The following is a 20,135-nucleotide window of genomic DNA, read 5'->3' on the forward strand; positions in this document are numbered from 1 at the left end:
CAGATGTCGTCTCTGCTCTCAACATGCTCACAGTATGATAGGGGAGATAAACAGTAAATCAATCACCAAAGCTAATATAGTACTACAAAACTAGACCACAGGCTATACAGATTTCTCAGGCCAGGATAAGTAAGTTAAAAGTCAGGTGAGAAAATCAAAAGAGTAATACATTAGCTCAACCTGCTTCAATCAGCTTTTTCTGATGTCATCTCCATTAGAAAGGCCACCTCCACATGCCCACAAAGTAGGACCCAAAGGAAATACTAACTGGTGAGATGTTGTATTTTGGTTTGCTGTCTGTTGTCTTCGTTACTGACCTCTCGCTTTCTGTGTCTGAATCATATACTTTCTCTCTTTTTTTTTTTTTTTTTTTTTTTTGAGACGGAGTCTCGCTGTCGCCCAGGCTGGAGTGCAGTGCTGTGATCTCAGCTCACTGCAACCTCCACCTCCCGGATTCAAGCAATTCCCTTGCCTCAGCTTCCCAAGTAGCTGGGACTAAAGGTGCCTGCCACCACTCCTGGCTAGTTTTTGAATTTTTAGTAGAGACAGGATTTCACCATGTTGGCCAGTCTAGTCTTGAACTCCTGACCTTGCGATCCGCCCACCTCAGCCTCCCAAAGTGCTGGGATTACAGGCATGAGTCACCACACCCGGCCCATATCTTTTATTTCTAAGTGAACTATTTCTAGGGAAGCTTGTTCTGCTCTTTTGTCTCTTGCCCCACAGCACTGAGATCAGCTCTTAGAGTGTACTGCAACCTTATCTTTTTTTCCCCTTTTGTTCGATTTTTCTACCATTGCTCATAAGAATTTTTACTCCAACTGGTCTTGAAAGCATGGCTCAAGCTTTGGAATCAAATAAACCTAAGTTTGATCTTCAGCATCATCACTAATTGGCTATTATCTAGCCTTTGGCAAATTGTATTCTCTAAGCTTCAATTTTCTCAACTACAAAAAAATTTACTTTATAAGATTGTCATGCAAATTAGGTGAGATAATTTATATGCAATATGGACCTTAATGGCTAGTATTTACTATATGGCAGCTTAGGTCATTTTCAACATCATCTTTATTATAATATGCAGTAATCAGTGTTTGTGAAGTTGAAGTAGTTTTTCACATTCTTGTTTCTGGAAATCGCTCTTTGTCACACGTGTGAATAATTCAGTAATGACCAGAAAATTTTGTTAGCAAACGTACCTTTCAAGTGCTACAAAGAAGTGTTTTTATTTTTGTTTTTTTGTTTTATTTTGTTTTGCCTTGGCATTTTAGTCAATCTATACTTTTAGTATTGTTTCCCTTTTCTAATCATTTTATTAGTTGAATTGAATTAGGTGTTTTGGGGTCCTTGATGGCAACAAAAATTTTATCTCATTAAAATTTATGGAAGAACTCATTCACAACATGATATGGTAAAAACACAACAAAAAGTTGAGCCTTGATTTTTATTTGGGATCCCTATATTTGACTCAAAGCTGTCTGAGAAAAACTCCACTGATTCTGACAGTAATGTGTCCCATCCGTCAGGTGTGTTTAGATGGGCAAAATAACTTATCCTGTAGGGCTTTGGGAATGGTTTTCTCATAGTTTATCAGTGCATACAAATCTGCAAAATTAAGATGTTTGGTTTCCATCTGTCAAAAAAAAGTTATAGTGGTTTTATTTGTAGTGAGACTGAACAAGTTTACACAGTGGCTTAAGAACTAAGTCCCTTTAAAGTGTCATCATTGGAACATGTGCATGCATGCCCACTCACACATGCCCACCCCACACATATATACACACAAGGGCCTTGACCTGGAGATCCTTCCAGTACAACATAGATATATGCATACAGAGATAGGATAAACATAAAATAAAGATGATTAAGTCAAATCATAAATTAAGTCAGTATTCATCACCTGTAAACTAGCTACGCCAAATAGCAAAGAAGAACTTCTCTCTGAATAACTGCTATTTATCTACTTTTAGCTCTTCAATTGTGGACCAAGACAGGGAGTGATCCCATACAAGTTCAATCATCTGGATAATTTTTAGGTCAATGACTGTATCATACCCTGTCCTGTCTCAGGCCTTTGAAACTATTGTTGCTCAGCATGGAATGCCTTCTGTCACCACTGTTCATTTAACTGCTACTCTATTTTCAGATTTGAATATTGAAGTCTTCCCACGTCACCCCACTGCCAGACCCACCTGTAGGTGCCTCTCCTACATAACCCTCAAATGCCCTGTGTTCACCCTAAGCTAGGAAATCCTTATGAACTGGGTTAAAATTGCTAGACTCCTTGTCTGTTTACTCCAGTTCACTGGGATCAAGGGCTGTATGTTGTGCACCAGTACACCTAATGTCTGATTCCAGATAATCATAAAAGACTGTTCAGTACATGTCAAGTGTATTAAAAGAGTAGATATAGTAATTATTATTACTTTTAAGAGCACAAGCTGTAGAGTCACGTAGTAGGATCGTAACTTGGTGCACATCCTCATTACTTGCAATCTTGGGCAAATTATTTAACATTCCTGTGCCTCATTTTCCTCATCAGTTAAATGAATACAATGATCGTATTTGCCTCTTGAGATGTATATGATCCTAAATGAGCTAATGCAGGTAAAGTGTTTAGAACAGTGCCTGGCACACAGATCCAAAAGCTGTTATTAATATTATGTCATATCTGTTTCTACCACTTCTCTTTCACCCCCACCTGCAATTTCTCTTTCTTTCACACTCAAGAAAACACAGAAATAAAAACAGGTTTAAGGGTCAAGGCTATTTGGTAATCTCTTTAAATCACATTTTTTGCAGACTTGCTTTGAGCTCTTGGGGAGGCAACATTAATTTTTTGAAAAAAAAAAAAAAAAAAAAACAAGAAAAAGAAAACAATGCAGGAGAAATAATCCAAATCCTAGATTGGCGGTATCTACTTTATCTACTTGAGAAGAGACCTTTCATTTGAAAGTACTGGTTATCCTATCAACAGAATAGCTTTTAGACACATTGTGTTTAATTCCATGTTAAATTCCCAGCTTTGTCTTGAGTACCATAGAAAACTCGTAATCTATCTGTGAGATATAAAGAAAAGCATACTGAAAGAGGAGTCAGGAAATTGGGCTCTATAAGTATGTCTTAGAGAAGTTACAATTAATTTAAGTTTCATTAATGCATGAAATAAGGAAGTTGCATTTGACTAACTAAAGTCTGAACATTTAATGATTCTATTTGAGATAGGAAAAAAAAGACATTTAATGGTAGCATCATGTCAAGAGGAAAAATGGACAAAATGAATATCTCTGTGAATGAAGATGGGTTGTATTTATAAAGAAAAAGAGGTTTAATGAACTCACAGTTCCATGTGGCTGGGAGACCTCTCAATCACGGCAGAAGGTCAAAGGCATATCTTACAAAGGCACATGGAAGCTGTCAAGGCTTGGGGCTTGCACCCTCTGAAGCCACACCTTGAACTGTAACTTCACCCCTTTTAGCCATGGCTGGAGCAGCTGAGACACAAGGCACCACGTCCCTAGGCTGGACATAGCAGGGGGACCCTGGACCAGGCCCAGGAAACCATTTTTTCCTCCTAGACCTCTGGGACTGTAATGGAATGGGCTGCTGTGAAGGTTTCTGACATGCCCTAGAGACATTTTCCCCATTATCTTGGTGATTAACATTCAGCTCTTTGTTACTTATGCAAATTTCTGTGGCAGGCTTGATTTCTCCCCAGGAAATGGGTTTTTCTCTTCTATTGCATTGTCAGGCTGCACATTTGTCAAACTTTTATGCTCTGCTTCGTCTTGAACGTTTTGCCACTTAGAAATTTCTTCCACTAGATAACCCAAATCATCTCTCTCAAGTTCAAAGTTCCACATATCTCTAGAGCAGGGGAAAAAATCCACCAGTCTCTTTGTTAAAGCACAGCAAGAGTCACCTTTGCTCCAGTTCCCAACAGGTTCCTCATCTTCATCTCAGACCACCTCAGCCTGAACTTGATTGCCCATATCACTATCAGTATTTTGGTCAAAGCCATTCAACAAGTCTCTAGGAAATTCCAAACTTTCCCACATTTTTTTGTCTTCTTCTGAGCTCTCCAAAGTGTTCCAACCGCTGCCTTTTACCCAGTTCCAAAGTTGCTTCCACATTTTCAGTTATCTTTACATCATCACCCTACTCCTAGTACCAATTTGCTGTATTAGTCTGTTCTCACGCTGTTGGCAGACATACCTGACACTGGGTAATTTATAAAGAAAAAGAGGTTTAATGGACTCACAGTTCTACATGGCTGGGGAGGCCTCCCAATCATGGCAGAACATGAAAGGCACATCTTACATGGCAGCAGGTGACTAGGGAATGAGAACCAAGCTAAAAGGGTTTCCCCTTATGAAACCATCAGGTCTCATGAGATTTATTCACTATAGTGAGAAAAGTATGGTAGAAACCACCCCCATGATTCAATTATTTCCTACTGGGTCCCTCCTACAACATGTGGGAATTATGGGAGCTACAATTCAAGATGAGATTTGGTTGGAGACACAGCCAAACCATATCATGCATCATGGAGGAAAGGAGTCAGCAAGAGTAAGTGAGGCAGTCCTGGCTGACTGCCTCCATTTATTTGCACTAGGTCTTGAGAGGGTAATCAATGTGAGTTGATGGACAAAATTAGGGAGCTCACTGACTTTTTCCCCTAAAATGCATTTGGAAATAATCTATGTAGTGCTCTGATTTTAAGAAGCACTTAAACTCAGTAGTTTTGGCCTGGGTTTTAAAGAAGCAAATGGGCACAGACTGGAGGAAAAGACTGGGGAAGGACTTCAGGGGGATAGCAGGGATTAGCAATATGTCTCGAAGGCTACACACCAAACCAGAAACTGTGAGGAGAGGATAGGCCAGTGACCAGCCTAAGCTAGAGTATCTCCAGTCTTTATTAGAAATGATAGAGGTGATATTGAGATGATGAAGAGAAAACCCTATCAGCTCACTTCAATGTTAATGTCAGATTTTGAAAATCTAGATTAGAAAACTTATAGTTTACTGAGCAAGAGTGATAGAGTATGTAGCTCTTTTAGATTTTCTTTTCTTTTCTTTTCTTTTTTTTTTTTTTTTTTTTGAGACAGGGCATCACTCTGTCACCCAGGCTGTAGTATAGTGGTGCGATCTCGGCTCACTGCAACCTTTGCCTCCCAGGTTCAAGCGATTCTCATGCCTCAGCCACCTGAGTAGCTGTGATTACAGGTATACCCCTCCATGCCTGGCTAATTTTTGTATTTTTAGTACAGATGTGGTTTTGCCATGTTGCCTAGGCTGGTCTCGACTCCTGACCTCAAGTGATCCACCTGCCTCCATCTCCCAAAGTATTGTGATTACAGGCATGAGCCACCGCAGCTGGCCAGATTCTTAATTAAATTTTTATTTTGAAATGAAATTCCTTATTATAATTTTAGTATGAAGGAATAAGAGATGCAGATTTTATTTCTCAGGGCACTTATATTTGGAGTAAACTGAAGCTGCAGTTCATATGAGATACGGTTGTTTGTTTTTTAATTCTTAGGCGCCAATTGGTTATTCATGTTGCCCTGAAAATTTTGGTATGTTTTTAAATGTTTGCTAAAACCTTACATGTTGACTTTTAGATTTCATATATTATCTGATAACAATCATTTAAAAAAATTAGGCTGATAACAATGATTTAAAAAAATAGAGGTGGCTCGTGCCTGTAATCCCAGCACTTTGGGAGGCCAAGGCAGGTGGATCACCTGAGGTCAGGAGTTCGAGACCAGCCTGATCAACAGGGTGAAACCCCATCTCTACTAAAAATACAAAAATTAGTTGGGTATGGTGGCAGGTGCCTGTAATCCCAGCTACTCAGGAGGCTGAGGCAGGAGAATCACTCGAACCTGGGAGACTGAGGTTGCAGCTAGCCGAGATCACGCCATGTACTCCATCCTGGGAAACAGAGAGAGACTCTGTCTCAAAATAAATAAGTAAATAAATAAAAATCTCTGTTGATATAAAATGGAGATTTTTTTGTTGTAATGTTACCAACTGCACAAGTAAGCATAAATATTACAGAACATGGAGATTAAGTAGGAAGTGTTAAAGGGAATCATGCTACCCAAGTCCTGAGTGTGCTTCATGTGCTGAGGAGTCAGGAGCTTGCTGAGGTTCACAGAGACAAGCCAAGAATTAATGAAAACAAACCAAAGTGCCATACAGTGGTAAGATGTAAAAGGGAAGATTTCCTTTCTGTTACTACAGCTTTACCTATCACAGAGGATTGAGTGTATGTTAGGCAATTATACACTTGAATTCATTAGAAAATCAGATCTTTACAGCTAGAAACATGCAGCTTGTTACAAATAACAATTAACAAAAATGATAAACACAACCAGTCAACGTGACATCCTACTAGTGACTATCACAGTTTAAACAATACCTATGTAAAGAAATGCCAAGGAAGGAAATAAATGTTGTATTATACCAAGAAACAAAATCCAATAAAGAGGAATGTGTACCTTTGCATGATCACAGATTTTAGCTCTGAAACATTCAGAAGTATATATATATATATTTATACCTTATAAAGTATGTATATATATAAATACTTCTAGGATCTCACTTTGCCACTCAGGCTGGAATGCAGTGGTGCAATCATAGCTCGCTGCAGCCTCGACCTCTCGGACTCAAGTGATCCTTGCATCTCAGCCTCCCAAGCAGCTGGGACTACAGGCACCCCCCGCCATGCCCAGCTAATTTTTGTGTTTTTTTGATAGAGATGGGGTTTCATCATGTTGCCCAGGCTAGTCTTGAACTCTTAGCCTCAAGCGATCTGTCCACCTTGGACTCCCAAAGTGCTGGGAGTACAGGCGTGAGCCACTGCACCTGGCCTTTGTGATATATTTAACATACACTTGCTACTGTGTTATTTCCTCTGTGGAAGTTTCTCTGCTTGAGGGCAAAGTCCAGTCTTCTATTTGTTTTTTAATACATTCAGAGTTTTCCAGTTAGAGGGTTTTTTCCAATAAAATTTCTTATCTAAATCTTAGACTTTTTCCCGTAAAGATGAGACAATGATGTCTGATGTTGCAAGTATTTTAACTGTGTGATGGATGAACTGTTGTTAAGCTCACCAAGCTTAGTAATAATTATAATTAATGAATTTTAGGAAGTAATAAATTTAAATATGAAAGAATTAAAATTCCTTCTGTATTTAGAACTTCTATGATTTTTCTCATGGAGTTTCTGCATTAATTCTATGCTGCTCCTCAGGATAGATATCTTGCTCATATTCAGACAAAACTTCTTTTTCTCAATGCTTTTTAATGAAGGAAACATAACATGATATAATAGTAAGAAATGAAATACTGATTCAGGGCTTACTGATGGATGAGATTAATTTAGAGAAGAAATATAAATAGAAGCAGACTAGTCACGGGTGTGTGAGACACTTTCCACATGAGCTATTATGCAGAAGGTACCGTTTTGGGTGAGGGTTTGTGTGAACTCCTCTGAGGGCAGAGTTTATTATTTCAGTTGCTGGTTGCTGAGACCTTGCGGGCCCTACCCTCTGTTCTTTGTCTTACTAAGAGCACACTGACCTGACTGATTACTTTATATCAAGCCCTCATTCCTGGAATGTTCTGTAGAATAATTGTATCTGTAATCCCTGTAGCACAGTGCAGCACACCTTTATTTCCTGGTGCATGGTTTTGCTGGAGTTCAAAAGATAGTTGTTATTTCAAGGACAACATATTCGCTGAGTTAGGTGGTGATGGCTTCCACAAGGATGCTATTACCTCTGAACAAGGACACATTTATTCCATCATTGGAGGTGCCCATCGTGAACTGTGTCTAAAGATAGCTTTCACTAATGAGCATTTGTAACCTTTGGTGTTTTTCACGTGGCACTCTCTAAAAGCTCCAACAACTGTAGCTCCTAACATTAGGAGGTTATGAGTTCCAATTAACAGTCTTCTGTTACCAGTACATTTACAAACCTAACATTTTGATGCCTTTATTTTCCTTCTGTGATTTCTCCTAAGGATTAAAAAAAAATGATCTAACAAACACTTGTTGATTACGGGGGACATGATGATATATAACAGTTCATTCTCACCCAGTAAAGACATAGAGATTTTGTACCCTGCCCTTAATGAGTCTCTTATTTGCTGCTTTGTGTTTTTAGATGACTAAGAATGGCACAGTAGAATCAGAAGAAGCCAGCACTCTTACACTGGATGACATTTCTGATGATGACATTGACTTGGACAACACAGAGGTAGATGAGTACTTCTTTCTACAACCTTTGCCAACAAAAAAACGAAGAGCTCTGCTGCGTGCCTCTGGAGTGAAAAAGATTGACGTGGAGGAAAAGCATGAACTCCGAGCCATCCGCCTCTCACGAGAGGACTGTGGCTGTGACTGCCGAGTGTTCTGTGATCCAGACACGTGCACCTGCAGCCTGGCTGGCATTAAGTGCCAGGTAAGGGTTGAGATTTCAGGGCATCCAAAGACAAAACATTGTCTACCACCCCCTAAGGAGGCAGTCATGGTACCTATAATGAAGCTTCCCACATGTAAAAGAAAATGTTGTGGCAAGGCAAAACATGTAATTCAGGAAGAGAGAAAGACATAATTCACGAAGAGAGAAAGACTAATTTAAGGACATTCATGGGAATACATAAAATGCTTATACATATAAGATATAATTTGAAAGACAACCCAAGTAGCAGCTAAGTTAATTAAAATTAGTTTATCGTGGATTCTTGTATTATATCACCTTATTTCAGCTTTTTACCAATATTGAAGGATATCATGACATCCCTAACACTGGAGTGTGTATTTTCTGATCCATCCATGGGATACAAAGTCATGATTGATTAAAGATGGTTGGATTAGTGGAAAGATTACTAGCTTGAGACTGTGGAAAACGAAATTGTACTCCCATCTTTGCTATTTGCCAACTGTATGAAATTGGCAAGTTAGGTAAACCCTCTGGGTTACTTTCTTTATCTCTAAAATGAAGGAGCTGAACTAGGCCAGGGGTTGGCACACTGTAAGTTCACAGGCCAAATCCAACCTTGCCACATGATTTTGAGTTTTATTGGATCACAGCCACATTTTTTTTTTCTTTACATATTGCCTATGACTGCTTTCTTGCTCCTACAGCAGAATTGAGTATTGTGGTTTTGCCACAGAGCTCATATGAGCCACAAAGCGTAAAATACTTACTCCTTTGACTTCTGCAAATAAAAAGTTTACCAAACCCTGATGATTGGCAACCAGATAATTTCCTGGTCCCCATTCATTTATAACATCATTGTTGCCCTATGATTAGTGTCACTATTTTATGTAGAAACTTGGCTTTTTCAATAAGGAAAGCAACTCAAGTAGGCAAAAGAAGAGGGCAGTGCCTCTCTGCTAAACAGTTGCTTAAGATTTATTCACAGAAAAGAGATTCATGAATAAAAAATTACAGATACAAATTCTGGCTCTAATATCCACTATACTTTTTACTGGGGCCAAGATGATTGTATTAGAATAGTCTGCCTATTCTTCTTTAGCATAGGAAATTCCCTGGCTGGATAAGGTGACAGAGCAAGTTTTCTTCTCTTGCCTATACTCTGGTCTGCATACAGATTAATCTGTGGAATCTGAGACAATTGGCAAATCTCTCATGAGTACCCTTGGATTGTCCAGAACTCCACCTCTCACCTGAGTGAAGAGGTCAGTCCAACACTTGTTGAACCCAATCACTCTATCTCCAGTGTCCAATGACCAAAATCATTTTGGAATATTGATGAAACGTACATGCCCTTCCCTCAAGAAGATTGTATCTCATGGAATGGGGAGGGAAGGGGGGATTGAGGACTTAAACACATGAGTCCACCAGTCATAGTCATGAATGTGCATATCCATTGCAGCCCTGCAGTATGGTACACACACATGCACCTATGTACCAAGCACCCCAAACAATGAGAAGGTAAGCAAACGAGAGCACATTGTGAGGGTGCATGATGCTAAGTCGTGTAAGTCCATTTTATAATAAGCAAAGGGATAAGCAAGTTTATAATAAGCAAAAGGAAAAGTTAACATGGGGTACATCATATATGTTAGATTAATAGCATGTGGAGAGGAGTACAGTAAGTTTGCTTGTTTAAAATCAGGCACAAGAGCTGGGATGCAGCAGAAAGAAAAGGAACTTGGGGGAAAGACAGGAGCATTGAAAACATGGGAGCAAAATTAAAGAAATGGAGGGAAGGGAAAGTGGGGAATAGAGCAAAAAGGGAAGAAAGCCATGGAGTGGGTCAGCGAACTGAAAATACACACTTATGCCCATAACCCATTTTTATTTTGAATATAGGTATAAAAAGCGGTTAACTCTTATGTTTTAAGCCCTCACTTTCCCCTTTTCATTTCTATTTGAAGTTTGGTTGTCATTTGCTCTGGCATACGTGGAATTAAGTGGATTACTTAATTCAAAGAAGTTGCTGAAAGGTTCTGGGCTTTTACCGGGTTTGTAATAGTTCCATGGTGCTAATCTGTGCTCTTCCTTCCAAGGTGGATCGTATGTCTTTCCCGTGCGGCTGCACTAAAGAAGGATGTAGTAACACAGCAGGTAGAATTGAATTTAATCCTATCCGTGTTCGGACTCACTTTTTGCACACAATAATGAAACTTGAACTGGAGAAAAACCGAGAGCAGCAAATCCCCACACTGAATGGCTGCCACAGTGAGATAAGTGCTCACAGTAGTTCCATGGGCCCTGTCGCTCACTCCGTAGAATATTCAATCGCAGACGGTTTTGAGATTGAAACTGAACCCCAGGCTGCAGTGCTGCACCTGCAGTCGGCTGAAGAATTAGATTGCCAAGGAGAGGAGGAGGAAGAAGAGGAGGATGGGAGCAGCTTTTGCAGTGGAGTCACAGATTCTAGCACGCAAAGCTTGGCACCTAGTGAGTCAGACGAGGAGGAGGAGGAAGAAGAAGAGGAAGAGGAGGAGGAGGATGACGATGATGACAAAGGAGATGGCTTCGTGGAAGGTTTAGGCACCCATGCCGAAGTTGTCCCTCTTCCTTCGGTTCTTTGTTATTCTGATGGCACTGCCGTTCACGAAAGCCACGCAAAGAATGCTTCTTTTTATGCCAACTCTTCAACTCTGTATTACCAAATAGATAGCCACATTCCAGGAACTCCAAATCAGATCTCTGAGAACTATTCTGAAAGAGACACTGTCAAAAACGGTACCCTTTCGCTGGTGCCTTACACCATGACCCCGGAGCAATTCGTTGACTATGCCCGACAAGCAGAAGAGGCCTATGGTGCCTCCCACTACCCAGCTGCCAACCCCTCTGTAATCGTTTGCTGCTCCTCTTCCGAAAATGATAGCGGTGTGCCCTGCAATAGTTTATATCCCGAACACAGGTCCAGTCACCCTCAAGTGGAATTTCACTCATACTTGAAAGGCCCCTCCCAGGAAGGGTTTGTCTCTACATTGAATGGTGACAGTCACATTTCAGAGCATCCTGCTGAAAATTCTTTGAGCCTTGCAGAAAAGAGCATATTGCATGAAGAGTGCATCAAATCACCCGTGGTTGAGACAGTCCCTGTTTAGTAGCTTAAATTATTCTAGGACCAACTCTTCTCCTATTTAAGGCACTGTATTTAATTGGATTTCCTGGGCTCATCATTGTTTAAACTGAAGACCAAGAAAACTTGGACGATGGTTAATCCTCCAGACTGTATTTTGTTTTTTCCTTTCTAGCCACATGACTGTGGCATTGCACAAATACAGTCTCTGTAGGGATTTTAAAAGATTTCAGACTGTTTTGATAGAAAATGCTAAATTTTAAAATGCATATCTCACAGTTGCCTACCTGTCAAACTGTGTGAAACCTGCCAATCTGTGTAGATCAGAGCTCCAAATTTTGGATTATCGGGCCTGTGCAAGATTGTTAACTAAGGCTGGGAAATAATAAGATTTAGAGTCCTAATTTTCGATATATCTGAAGATAATGGTGACTTTTTAATGTAAAAGTAATTATTGTAAGAAAAAGATTTAATTGTTCCATGTGTATTTTATTTATGGTAGTTTAGAAGTCATGTTTTGATGAAAATGAACAGCCGCATGTTCATTCAAGCTGAAGATGCATAGCTAGTTCCACAGAGCATGCCCACATGGATTGCATCTGGAATCCATTCACATTTTTATGATCATGACTGATCAGATTTGCAAATTCTTAAGGGTGAAATAGGCCTATTTTTGCTATTTTGGACAAATAAATGATTCTATATGTGCAGGTCCTTACACAGTTTTCTCTAAAGTTAAGAGTTAGGACAATCCTCTGGGGAGAGTCTAGTTCACTGTCCTCCCTCAGCTGACTCCAGAGATGGAGGTAGAAGGAATTGCCTTTCTTTTTTAAACAGCATCATCTTGGTTCTTAGCTTGGACAGCACCTTTAAGCTCTACCCCCTACATCAAAATGCACTTTAGTGCCCCTTCACGGTACCTCGTGTGGGTTGGGGACTGAGAACTCTTTGAGATGAAAAAATTTTTTTTTAATTAAAAAGATCTTTAACTATTATAAGGTTCATATAATTAATATAGAGGAATCATCCAATGATACTTATGAAGGGAAAATAACCTATTTTCCTTCGTCACTCTGAGGACCTAACTCAGTAAATGCAGAGGAGGCTGAGGAAACATGGAAGAGACACGACCTCAGCAACCAGCCTTTTCTCCAGCGTGATCAATCCATCTCTACAAAATCAGTGTCTAATGAGATTTCCACTTAGTGACTAGCTGATTGAAGGGGGGCCTCTACCCAAATACTCAACTAGGCCTTTCTTTTCTGAAGCATTTCTATTTGTCTTGCTTGGGACAACTAGCAGAACAGTCCAGAATGCATTGCATACTTTCTAATTACCTCACATTCTCTTATTAAAGAGAACAGATAGAAATAAAACATGCACTCCCCACCTTTAGATTATCTGCACTTGGTTCGTCGGAGGACTTCTAGGATCCCGTTTCCCTGTAAATTAATTTAGGTAACTAAATAGTGTAATTCTACCTTTTTTTTTTTCCAACGCAATATGACTATGCTAAACCTGTTTCACATTTTTGACCTTCTATTGTTATATCACTTCACATGTTTTATAACTATTTGAAATGTGGACATGCCTTGCTATTCAGTGACTGCATCGCTACTTATTTTTTATGTCTTTTAGACTTGGGTGTTTAGAATTATGGATATAAATATATTGTAGATCTCAATTTCTAAAAAAATATTTTATTTAATTGAACTTAAAAATGCTTGATCTAGAGAAAGTCCTCCAATGGAAAAAGTTTCTACTAAAATTTGTTTTGGGGAAAAAAATGTTTACTTGGCAGCTTTTCCACTGTGCAGTTGGTTTCTGCCCCTTCTCTTGCCCCCTCCTTTGGGCCAAATTTATAACCATTAATATTAACATTAAAAGAGCTTTGGGTTGGTCTTTATGTAGGTTGCAGTAATGAGAGCAGGGTTGTTCCTTTTGAATGATTGGCCCTTTGGGCTAATCAGAATTAGGACTTGTTGAAATCTCAAATATATATATATATATGTATATGTGTGTGTGTGTGTGTGTATATATATATATATATATATATATATCCCATGTTGTCTACAAAGTGACAGTTTTTAGTGCTTAATCTCCAGAATTTTACTCCTACTGATACAATCGAAAGAGCACAGGCCCAAAGAGAAAATGACAAGAGGCTATTGTTCCTTCCTTCAAGCACATGAAAGGATCATGTGTACTGTATTTGCTGGACCATTACAAGCTCTTGAAGGATCTGCTTGTGAAGTACTCTGAGGTTATTCTTGGAACACAGAGTGTGGGAGAGTGGGGAAGAGCCAGCTCCGGCCTTAGCAAAGCTGAAGGGTAGAATGACAGTCCAGTTTCTGAAAAGAGATATTTTAATTTTAGTTCAGCTTTATTTTCCTAAGACAATATGAAGCCTACTTTTTTATTGGTGGCTAGGTCTTTGTTTTCTAGCTTTGTTTCCAAAAGGATGCTTAAGAAAACACAGGGCTTTTTCCCCTATCCATTCATCTGGGGTAGAAAGTCACTGCCCTGTGAGACGAATTAACCTTCTGATCATGACAGCTTTTATTCCAACTTTTCATATACCTGACTAACCTGTAAACATCTCCCACAAACCACATACACAGGCTACTTATTAAAACTCTCCCATATATCTAACACATACACATGCACACACATACAAAATATATGCATATCACACACTTATAGAATGACAGATTTCAGGCAATGGCCAGTAGTAAGTATTGAGTTTTTCTCACCCCAGAATCTGGTTGGGCTTTATGATCTAAAAAAATGTGGTTTAAAAAAGAGGATAATTGGTAAAGCGGTAGTTTGAAAATATCAGGTCAAAGTTGCAAACATACTTATGATGGAATCATTTCATTGTTAGTTCCTTTCCCAGAAAAGCTGAGAGAGCACACTGTTCCATCTGACTTTTTTTTTTCCATTAATAGCCGTTCTGTTCAACAAAGAACTGCCCACATGCCAGGAAAGTGCTATAGTCCTTCTAAGCTTTTTAAAATGGGGATCAAGCTACATACAGCCAGTTGGAATACTTAAGATCTTTATGCCAAGACACAATAACCTGACCTGCAGCTGTTGTATTGCCCCCATAGTATATGTAGCCAAACTGTAGTCTTTTTTGACACACAACTTTTTAGTCATTCACTATCAATTGCAAAGCTTCATGCTCCGGTCCTGGCTGTTCTAGTACCAGTCCTATACCTTTAAATGAGACTTAATTCCCAGTTATAATCCTGGCCAAATTTATTTGAAAGTCAAGTGGCTGAAGCAGCTTACATCTCTTTTGTCATTCCCAATTTCCTTTGGGAGAAAGAAGTCAATGAAAGAGATTTACTTAAGTTTTCCCCCTTATCTCTTGATCATTAATTATTAAGACACGGGTAAAATTCATTTGTCGCATGTCTTTTGGTTGATTGAATAATATAGTTACTTTTTGAAAGCCCATCATTTCTTTGTGATAAAACCATTTTCCCAATGTGACAGCCACATGTAAAATGTGAAACTCATGTTTCTTAGAAGGATTAAAATCTTCACAATTATATATGGCCCTGCAATACTCCCTGAATCCCTCCCCCACAAAAGAAACTATGGGTTGCAAAAATACTAGTTACAAATTAATCAAGAAGCAAAGAGATCGTTAAGTGTTATGTTAATGTTAAAATTTTACACTCTAATAGATGGCTTCTAGGCAAAATTTTGATATGATTACCATTAAACAGGAAAACATACTATGATTTACTTTCTATAACTTGCTAATCACTATTTCTTTTATTTCAATTTTTGATATTGTTGCACAAGTTTATAACTCTTTAGTCTTTATATTCAAAATTTATTAAGTATCAATTCTTTCTTTCAACAAATACCTACAGAACACATGCTGAGTTAGAACAATTGTCTTGGGTAGTAAAAAGAGGGGAACACTACAAATTCTAATGGATAATGTTAATGAAGGGTGACATGAAATAATCAAGCTTTCTCAAATCCTCTTAATATGTGATTTTATCAAGTGATATTAGAAAAATTGACAACAGTTCTTGTCTAATTATATGTGAGCTGCAACCAAAAGAAACTTCCTTTTCCTAAATTAATAGAACTCACTGGATCTTCCTTCATCTCTCTCCCTCCATCTGAAATGTATGAATTAAATCTGGACCCAGCTAGGACTGAATCAAATGAAAAGAAATTTGTGATTAATTGCTTCTTCAATGTTAGAACTATATAAGTGATGCTAAATTTACACCAGCAAACTCCTATCAGACAGTTTCAAGGAGGATTTGACTCATGCATACCCAGGAAACATTTCAGGAAACTTTTAAGACAACAGTGTGGAACACAATCACTCTTACTTCTATTTATAAAAAAATCCTATCAAAATAGCAAAATCCTGTTCCAAATTCCAAAGACATCAATTTGCAGCAGGTGGAAAACAGAGAGGTCATTAGACTCTGTCACTTTCAGCTGGAGTTACAAACCATCAAATTAGCAGGTGGAAAATTTGTATTCTCAGAAACCAAAAGGAGACTGCCTTTTTAAAAGGTGTCATGAAACCTTCTATTTCTCCAAATATAACTCAATATTTCTCTTTAAAATGGCATCTCTGCTCCTCATTCTCTTGAAGACAATTTGCAGTGCCATTGTAGCCGGTGTATTAAATACCAAGCTTAAATGGGAAGCACCTTTGTGCTTTCGAAGGCAAGACTTGTCTGTAATTTTAAATTGGAACTGTTGGTTGTATTCTTATCACAACCAAAACCCAGCGTTTAAAGGCTTGATTACTCTTAGGTCTAATATGAATTTTCAGCTTCTGATTGCATTACTTTTTCTGAAATCTGCTAACTAGTGCTGGAATAACAAAAATGCCTAAGCCAAAGTGCTGTAACTTTGCACCATATATAATTGTGCAGAAAATAGATGTTTTCTACAGCAGTAAAGAATTTGATTGATTTAATTGAATATCAACAATTTAAATACCCACTAGAATTACGGAAGTATTAGAGTGGAAGTGAGGGTGCAATGAAAGTTAATAAGTGGTGGTGTCTTCTAGGAATTATTTTTTTTTAAATGCTCAGCAGAGCTAAGCTAGATCTTATTACACCATACAGACTAGAGTTACAAACGACAGCCCCAAACCTAGAAGGGGCAGCTACAATGTGGACACCCTTTCAGCCCAGTTGGTGCTCACTTCTGCTGACCAACATTCATATCAATTACATTTTTACTGTCTATAAGTCATTTGATGCTTTAGAAAATGAAAACACACACCTACAGCATTCGAAAGAAACTATTTTGTTAAAAAATATAAACACATTTTATATTATAATAACTGATCAATGACTTTCATGATTGTCAAAAGTAAAAAGTGCAGACATTTAAAAAAGCTCTTCTTTTTAACATTTTACCTACCAAATCTAGATATTCTATGTGAGTCCTTGAGACAGTCACTTCTAAATTTTATTTGACTCCTTTCTTGGCTTTTTCAAACTGGACCGTGAGACCCCCTTCCTAAACAATGCAGGTGTTTTGTTTTATTCTTTTTTTCCAGAAATTCAAGCTGAAACATTTGATGTGACCTGTGTTTTACCTGGTGATCAGTTCTCAGACTGGTCTAAGTCTGTGTTGCCTTGGGTTTCCTATGCTGAGAGTGGTAATGCCAATAGAATGATGGGAACCAGGAGAGTGAATATGATGCGATTCAAAGCCTAAACCAATATGTTTCAGTTCACTTTTATATGTGGATTTTTAAAATATTCACATCTAGCCTGGAATTTTAGTAAATACAGATACTTGTTGTATCCATGGGAAATGAAGTCATTTCAAAGATATAAGTCACGTTGGTGACTACTTTCTTTTACTTGTGATAAATATATCACTATACAGGGTAATTGCTTTTATAAATTTGATCCTTTGCATTGGCTTATAATTCAAGAACTGTCAACTTCACTGTGTCATCTTATGTCATCTCTCATAAAAGTTTCTGGCAGGACTAAAATTTCAAAGGAATGTGATAGAATTTATTTTGGACAACATTTGTATTCAGAATGCTAATGATGTAATTCCTCTCTTTATCATTGCCACGGTGATAGTTAAGTTCATTCATTAACTCATTTTAGTGACATGTGAGGCCATTTAAATATTTTTAAGATAACATATATTGATTAGAGTTAGAAGGAAACAAATTTATGGTAGAAATTAGCCTTGCAATTGCCTAAGTTAATTTATGTGACCTGATTGAACAGTTTTAGTTGTAACTTTAGAATAGCTTCTTTGTTGGAGTATCTCTTTCCTTTCTCTTTTGGTTTTCTCCCAATATTTTTATCTGTCTTGGGATTATCTTAAAAGGTATTTATTAATGAGTATTTTGAAGAAAAATGACTTAGAAGATGTCTGTTTTAAATTTATCTAGGTACTTGTATTACCAGAGACACACTGGATAAGGCTACTACCCTCTGCCCTTCTTGTCAGGGGCATGGCTTCCTAATAATGGTTTTGCTGTTGTCCCTACATAGGGGACCTATGGAAAAGGAGTTTGAAATTTCTACCTTTGTAGTACATCGTATCCAATTTTGTTTTGCTCCTCCTTTTCATGTGGTCACCAAGCTTTTTTCCTTACCCATTAAAAAAGCCACCCATCTTTAAAACAAATTTAAAGATCTATATACATTATTGCAACTTTATTTAATAAAAAAGAGAAGAGAAAACTAAAATCCAAATCTCAATTACCCTAAAATGGAAAAACCTAAATATCTAACCTAGGAACTTGTTGCCTGGTGGTGGTAGTTATTTTGTTTTGTTTTTAATTTATTTAGTGTTGGTCCTTGAGTTGTTTAATGGTATCCAAATGATACCTGAAGGTGACTGATTTTTAAGATGTAATAGTTGGCAAAGTCATTTCATTTGTATCTCAAACAAATAGAGCACACTGCCATGGGTTACCATCTGAACCCTGATTCATTTGGCACTAGTCATGCCAAATGGGGATCTCAGAATTGTTTAATCTTTTCAAAGATACTCACAATGGCCAACTATGTGTGAATAATGGAAAGTTTGAGATTCTTCTGTATTCTTCAAATTTTATGGTCCTGAAACTAGGGGGGATCTCCAGAGGTCATATGGCTCATCGATCTACCGCCAGGGAGGACTGTCACTCAGGCATGCCCAACAGGAGAGATCGCCATCTATTCTTAACATCTCTAGGGAAGGCAGTTTCCTTGGCAACACAATTCAGCTCTCTTAGGTTTTCTCACAATAAGAAAATATCTTGGCCAGTCTTTGAGGGTTAGGCACCTGGCAACAGTTGTGGTGATTTGGGCCATTGTACTAGGGGATTCAAGGGAAGCTGGGTTTCCCCCTACATTTGGTAATTATTACATTACTACTGCGTGATAGTTCCATAACTCTCCTAAGAAATCAGATTTTTAAAGAAAGACACGGATTCAGAGACAATGGTCAGTAACATGACCAGCTTTTGACAAATATGGCTGTATTAGGTTTTCATAAAGTTGTTGTTGTTTGTTTTTGTGATTGCTCTTATGTCAGTAGGTAATGTCAGGAAAAGTGACTGTTTCAGATCCCCAGTGACAAACATCAGAACTAGGATCAAATGACTTGACTTTTAAACTGTTCCATTTTCTCAGAAGTTACAATTACAAAAGTAAGCATTTTCTACATTCTTACTTCTAAGTAATGACCTTCTCATTAATCTGTCCTTGGCTTAAAATGGCAAATAAGAATCCAAAGTTTTTCCACTCCTCCTGGGGGAGATAGGAGTAGTTGTGAAGAGTCTGATGGAATAAAATAAATAAAATAAATAAAAACTGTAGAGATTTACACAGCCACCATTTGATCCCAGCCTTTGTCCCTGTGTTATTTAAACAATGGCTTCTTGCTTTCTCAGGGGTCAGGAAAATGATTTAAAAATTTGTCTTCTTGACAAGGCCTGAAAACGAAGGAGGAGTCCTGGAGAATGGTGATTTTTCTGGTTACATCAGTTGATTCAAGCACTCCCTGGAGCTTTCAGAGCCTTTTTTGTCTGCTCAGAGTTGACACCCAACTCAGAGTCAGAACTCACCGGAAGATGAGGAGCACCCCTGAAATCAATGTTTCGTTTCTCCATGGGATTTTTTTCAATCTTGGTACAGCTGCATATCTCCCCAACTCGGACGCTCTTGTGAAATGACAGCCACATCAGTGTGGTTACTCCCCACAAATAACGCTAGGGGGAAATGACCCTTTTTATTTAAAAAAAAAAAAAAAAAGGCTAATGCTCTAGAATGATCATGTAAAGAATGGTGAATAAAATTTGGCCCATGTTTTAATTGACTCTAGGCACCTCTATGGAAATAAGTCTGAGGCATAGTTTGTGAAACATGTTTCAAAAGTGTTTGATGTATAATAAATGCTAGAAATTTACAGTACAGAAATAGTAAAAAAATAAAAATAAAAATAAACCTGTAGATTACAGCTCTGTTCCTAAGAACCTCAGCCTTTATTGTGTCTTAGTAAAGTTGATCTGCTTTATTTTTAGTTTATTGAATTTCT

General features: G+C 38.1%; 1 protein-coding gene across 3 annotated transcripts in view; it reads left to right on the forward strand.

Annotated features, from left to right (window-relative positions):
- CSRNP3 (cysteine and serine rich nuclear protein 3) overlaps positions 1-12,289 on the forward strand; it is a 210,754-nt gene extending 198,465 nt beyond the window's left edge. For all 3 annotated transcript variants that reach the window (XM_005573356.5, XM_065525597.2, XM_005573359.5), the window contains 2 exons: positions 8,177-8,473; positions 10,552-12,289. In XM_005573356.5, the coding sequence (XP_005573413.3) occupies positions 8,177-8,473; positions 10,552-11,604 (1,350 nt within the window). In that variant the 3' untranslated portion in view covers positions 11,605-12,289. The remainder of the gene's footprint in view (positions 1-8,176; positions 8,474-10,551) is intronic.
- The last annotated feature ends 7,846 nt before the right edge of the window (positions 12,290-20,135 follow it).

This window comes from Macaca fascicularis, chromosome 12 (genome assembly GCF_037993035.2).
Source record: "Macaca fascicularis isolate 582-1 chromosome 12, T2T-MFA8v1.1".
Classification (NCBI taxonomy): domain Eukaryota; kingdom Metazoa; phylum Chordata; class Mammalia; order Primates; family Cercopithecidae; genus Macaca; species Macaca fascicularis.